Source organism: Verticillium dahliae, genomic scaffold, assembly GCF_000150675.1.
Source record: "Verticillium dahliae VdLs.17 supercont1.10 genomic scaffold, whole genome shotgun sequence".
Taxonomy (NCBI): domain Eukaryota; kingdom Fungi; phylum Ascomycota; class Sordariomycetes; order Glomerellales; family Plectosphaerellaceae; genus Verticillium; species Verticillium dahliae.
Window position 1 is genome coordinate 604,540 of NW_009276922.1, and position 5,759 is coordinate 610,298.

The 5,759-nt window shown below is 57.5% G+C and overlaps 1 protein-coding gene across 1 annotated transcript in view; it reads left to right on the plus strand.

The window, feature by feature from the left end:
* Nucleotides 1-1,811: 1,811 nt before the first annotated feature.
* The window catches only part of VDAG_05482 (ubiquitin fusion degradation protein), a gene marked incomplete at its 5' end in the record, with an annotated part of 6,524 nt that continues 2,576 nt past the window's right edge, over nucleotides 1,812-5,759 (plus strand). The window contains 4 exons of the mRNA XM_009652377.1: nucleotides 1,812-2,236; nucleotides 2,310-2,407; nucleotides 2,490-5,091; nucleotides 5,206-5,660. Of these exons, the coding sequence (XP_009650672.1) occupies nucleotides 1,812-2,236; nucleotides 2,310-2,407; nucleotides 2,490-5,091; nucleotides 5,206-5,660 (3,580 nt within the window). The remainder of the gene's footprint in view (nucleotides 2,237-2,309; nucleotides 2,408-2,489; nucleotides 5,092-5,205; nucleotides 5,661-5,759) is intronic.

Here is a 5,759-nt window from a genome sequence, read left to right on the forward strand (position 1 = left end):
CGTTGGTTGGTGGTGTCCATGGACCAGACCAGACAGACGAGAGACCCCAAAGTGGCACGGCACGCAACGCAGCACAAGAAAAGCAAAGTATACCGTACATAGCCTTCCTTTGCAGCCCAAACTCCCCGAACACCATTTTCCTACACAGCGACACAATCTCTCCGGACAGGATACGGAGCGTCTTTGCCCCTCTTCATCCCCCTCGCGAAACAGCCACCATCCCCCGAAGACAAAGACAGCAAGGACAACACCCGCAGACCCCCCTTGGCAGACGGCTCGAACCGCCTCGCTCGACACCCCACTACATCCATGACCGACCGCCGAACACCGCTCTCCATCCAAGTCGCGCCTCGAGCCTAACCCCTCCAGCGAACGGGCGTCATCTCAACCGGCCGTTGCACCGACTGTACGGACACACGTATACACATACCATAGCCTTCTCGACGCTCCCACCAACGAAACTATCCCTCTGCCCGAGAGCTTGACACAAGGCAGCCAGAAAGAAAGAAGAAGAGCAGGGTACAAACAGCACACTGCTCGTGGTCCATCGCCAGCTATTGCTGCCCTGTCTGATGGCGTGATCCATGGCAGAACGAACATCTTCTGCAACTCCGCGCTTCAGACCGGCAGCCGACTACAACGACGACGTTTATCTTACGACGACAGTGCCGTCGACGGCCACAAGACAGCCAGCTCTCGGCCTCGGGTCTTCCTCCCGAGACGACTCCATATCGCCTTCACAGAGGTCAGTTTTTGCCCTTCTCATTGATTCTTTCTCCCTGTGCCCTCTGCTGCTCGAGTTCAAAATGCTTTCTTCGAGTCTCTCCGCCCCTGCCCTTTCATGACTCTGGTGGTACTGGAGGTCATATTGGCCGTCAGCGCTGAACCGCTAGGCGGACTGCGAAGGGCGTACTCCTCACATCCCCGGGAGATAAGGCACATGCGTCCCCCCACCTGGCCTTCACCGAAGGCGTGCTCTGGATCGTACCAGGCACCTTGAGAGCCATTCATGTTCCAGGCTGCCGGCTTGAACAAATGGTTGTCGGAGAGGGAGTAGGGGTAGCAGCAAGATGTTGCCGTCTCTTTATTGTTTGGTTCCCTTCCTTTCCTATGGTGTCCCCTCGTACCGCCTGGCTTCCCTGTATCTGGGGGTGGCTGTCAGAAGGCCCCCAGCACCAGCCAGCACCAGCCAGCACAGCCAGCACCAGCCAGCACCAGCCAGCACCAGCCAGCACCAGCCAGCACCAGCCAGCACCAGCACCTGCACTTGGCGTGCAGCACCTCCCTCCACCGCAAACGCGATAGCACCTTCCCACCACCCACAAGTACTTGCCTGCATCTGCACCACCTACGCACTACGCTCGAGACTTGTCCCCCCAATCCAACCTGACGCCTTGTGCGTAGTGGCGGGTCGAATATTATTATTCTTTGGATCAACCACCACCACCACCACCTCCTCCTCCTCCTCCTCCTCCTCAGATTTTCGGGTCCTTCAAGGGTCGAAAAATGGGAATCCTCATCGTTTGACTCGTCATTCTTCCACAAGGCTTCCCACCCTTGCCTCCCATTACTTGACCCTCTCCACCCTCTTCCCTCTCTACCCACCTCTTTCCTCCACCACCAACCGCTCCGTTTGGCTGCTAGCTTGACCGGACTCGGCCATTCAGTGTGCATGCCGGCATTGTAGCATCGCGGCTCGTGGACCCTGAGAGTCTTCCACCTGCCCGCGGTCGCCCCTCTTCACGCCTGGGCCGGTTTTGATCATTCTTCTACACCTTTTGATACCCCCACTCTCACCGCTCCATTTCGTCATGCCTCCCAAACGTCAAGACGAAAGCCAACCGCTCATGCCTGCCAACAGGGTTACTAGGTCTTCTACTCGACAAGCTGCGAGCCTGGCAGCCTCAGCTTCTGCCAACACTTCTGCCCCCGGCGCCGACTCCTCTCCTACCGCACCTGCCACGCTCCAGAATCCCACTCCCTCGGCCTCGAAGCAGTCTCCGCCCAGCAAGAAGCGCAAGGCTGGGCCGCAGTCCAACAGCCCATCCCAGGCCGCCTCATCTATAACGACTGCCACTGCGACGGCGAACCCGAAAGCTGCCTCGACGTCCCGTCGCTCGAAACGTCAAAAGACTTCCGACGACGCCTCAACTCCGTCCCAAACGACCGCCGCCCAAACACCTGTGCCTCGCGCCAAGGCGAAGGGCAAGACCCCCGCCAGCATGTCTAGTCCAGAGTACGTCGCACACTTTCTGAAATACGGCTTCCTACACTTTTCATTGGCCTTTCGCTGACCTTCCACCTCCCAGTAATACCCCAGGCGCCTCCGAGCATATTGCACCCGTATCAGGCTCCTCTAGCAGAAAGTCCAGTCGAGGCAAGAGAGCGGGCCATCACACGAGCCAAGGTATGCATGGCTTGACCTAGCGAACCATGTTGTTTGCTTCTGCCTCGTGGCTGCCAAAATGCTGACCATTCTTCTTCTACAGACTCCGCACCTGGCACGTCGACTTCAACCCGCCGAACGAAGAGGAACACGGCCAACAATGCCGCAGACCACGATACTGCCATGACCGGCACCGACGACGCCGACAACAAGGATGATATCCCCCAACCTCCACCACCGCCTCCCGAGCACCAACACGAGGACGATGACAGCGACGAGAACGATGAGAATGATGAGGACGATCTCGGACGCTACGACGACGAGGATGACGATCCGTTCGGCGGTTTCGGCGGCCCAGGTGGCCCTGGCGGACTGTCCAGCACCCTTAGGGCCCTGACTGGCATGATGTCTGGGCTCTCGAGCCGCCTGAGAGAATTGCTGGCCCAACTCAGGCAAAAGGAAGATCCCACGATGCAGCTCATCGCACTGCAGGAGCTCTCGGAGATTCTGCTTGTGTCCAACGAAGACAACCTTTCTGGCCATTTCTCTCCAGATTCCTTCGTCAAGGAGCTCGTGACGCTGATGCAGCCCAATGAGATTACCGGGGAAGAGAATCCAGAGATCATGCTTCTTGCGTGCCGTAGCTTGGCCAATCTGATGGAAGCGCTACCCGCGAGTGTCGCCAACGTGGTGTATGGCGGTGCGGTGCCCGTGCTTTGTCAGAAGCTGCTCGAGATTTCCTTCATCGACCTTGCCGAGCAGGCACTCAGCACTCTCGAGAAGATCTCCGCCGAATATCCTTCAAGCATCGTCCGAGAGGGCGGCCTAACGGCGTGTCTGTCTTACCTCGACTTCTTCGCCACCAGCACGCAACGTACAGCTGTTACCACAGCGGCGAACTGCTGCCGCAACATCCCCGAGGATTCATTCTCCGTCATCAAGGACGTCATGCCGACCCTGCTCAACGTGCTTAACAGCAGTGACCAGCGCGTCGTTGAGCAGGCGTCGCTCTGTGTTTCGGGAATTGTCGAGAGCTTCAAGTACCAATCTTCAAAGCTGGAAGAACTCGTCAGTGTCGACCTCCTCAAGGTTGTTCTACGTCTATTGGTCCCCGGCACCACCAACCTGATCGGTCCATCAATCCACACCCAGTTTCTTCGGGTACTGGCCTTCACTGCGCGTTCAAGTCCTCGTTTATCGGCAGAGCTCTTCAAGCTGAACATTGTCGAAACGTTGTATCAAATCTTAACAGGCGTGTCACCCCCGAGTGGGACCGAGGATGTTGCCTCAAAACTTGACAGCGTTGTCATCATGCAGGCTCTCATCCATCGACCTCGTGAACAGATTATTGAAACCCTCAACGTCATATGCGAGCTGCTTCCGAGTCTGCCTCGCAACGCGGACCCGTCTTACGGAGACTTTGTTGAAATGTCTGCTACGGAGCCGGCACCCCCATCTTCCAGCACGCCAAGCAAGACTCGCAAGACGCCCAACGACAAGAGAATCGAGCTGTTGGGCGAGTGCCAGGATGAGGTCAGGAGATTTGCCCTGATCCTCTTCCCCACCCTAACCGACGCCTACTCGAGCACTGTCAACCTGAGTGTGCGGCAGAAGGTGCTTACCGCCCAACTGAAGATGCTCTCCAACCTCGATGAGAAAATCCTTGGAGAGTCGCTGAGGACTGTGCCTTATGCGTCATTCCTTGCCTCAATTCTCTCTCAGCAGGACCACCCGTCTCTGGTGATGCTTGGCCTTCAGGCTACCGAGCTTCTACTTAACCGTCTTGATGATGTGTACCGTTATCAGATGTACCGCGAGGGAGTCATCTCCGAAATCGCCAAGCTCGCGGCTCAGGAAATCCCTCAGCCCGAGGCTCGTTCGGCATCGGCTACGCGTACCCCGGAACCTGCTGAACCTGAAGTTGAGAACGACGCTGAGGGTCGTGCCTCGGACAATAATGGATCTGACGAGGAGAAGGATGATGCAGAGGAAGACGACCAAGACGGCTCGGAAAATGACGAGGACGATGCTGAAGACGAGGACGACGAGGATAATGAGAACAACCGACACCGAGACGATGGTTCTGGGTCACCTGTTAGCTCCAGAGGATCTACCATGTCCCTGGACGGCGCTCCTCCGACCTACCTCGGCGACGGCCAATCGATGCGAACTCGCATCCGAGACGTGGCCAAGAAGTTCATCGAGACACATGACACGGAGAAGCAAGGCAAGACTATGAAGAAGAAGGCGATCAAGGTCTTGACCAATCTTTCCAGTCTTGCTGAAGAGATTGAGGCATTCTACCTCCACAGAACCTCCGGCGTCGTGCCTCTTGATAAGGGCACCGAACTGTTTGAAAGGTTGGTCTCCTACTTTGACGCAGAGGTTCTTGAAAGCGTCACAAGCGCCGAGCTACTTGCCTCCGGCCTGGTGCGCGTGCTTCTGGCCGTCTTCAGCAATCCCAATGAGGAGCTTGCCCGCGCAGCGCACTCGACTTTCCTTCGCGTCTTCATGGGCTTCACGGTCAAGGCCAAACTCAAGACGGCAACGGCGGATTCACCTGCAACGCCTTTCAGCGTCATGATCCACAAGCTGCAAGATTTGCTCAGTAGGTCTGAGCATTTTGAGGTCATTACTGTCCACCACAACACCTTCGACCATCGCAGCAGTGCAGCGTCCATGCTCGCCAAGCAGATCAGACTCAGGTTGGTCGCCGACGATGACTCGGAAATTCCACGTCCCTACCGAAACATCATGGTATCTATCCACGCTATCGCGACATTCAAATCACTCGATGATTACTTGCGCCCTCGACTTAGTCTATCAGAGCGTGGACCCCGTGCATCACGCCGAGCCGACGGTCTCTCGCGAGCTCTTGCTGCCATGGCAGGTGCTGGAGCTCTTCCTGGTGGTCTCTCGCCATTTACACAGGCCGCTGCTGCTCGATTTGCAGCTGAGCGTGCTGCGGCAGCCTCGAGCTCCGGCCCCCCACCTCCTGCTCCCGCCGCCTCGACGCCTTCGGCAACGCCGTCGAGCTCGCGGGCCTCGCGCAAGACCAGATCAAAGACTTTGCCACAGTCTGACGCTCCCTCGACTCCTGATCCGACTGCCGCCGCCCGAGACAAGGGCGTGCTGAGACGATCTGCGCGCCGCTCTGGCGCAACTGAAACACCGCAGCCCACCAAGCCCACAGACGACGATGACGATCTGCAGGACGCTCTCGAATGCGCCGATGAGAAGCAACTGACCGACGATGACGACATTGGTGGCAGCAGTGCTTCTGGATGCTATTGTCGGCGAGCTGGAAGATGACATTGGACGATTCTCTATGTACGACCCCCGGTGCTGTCAATCTCGAAGTGGCTGCAGGAGG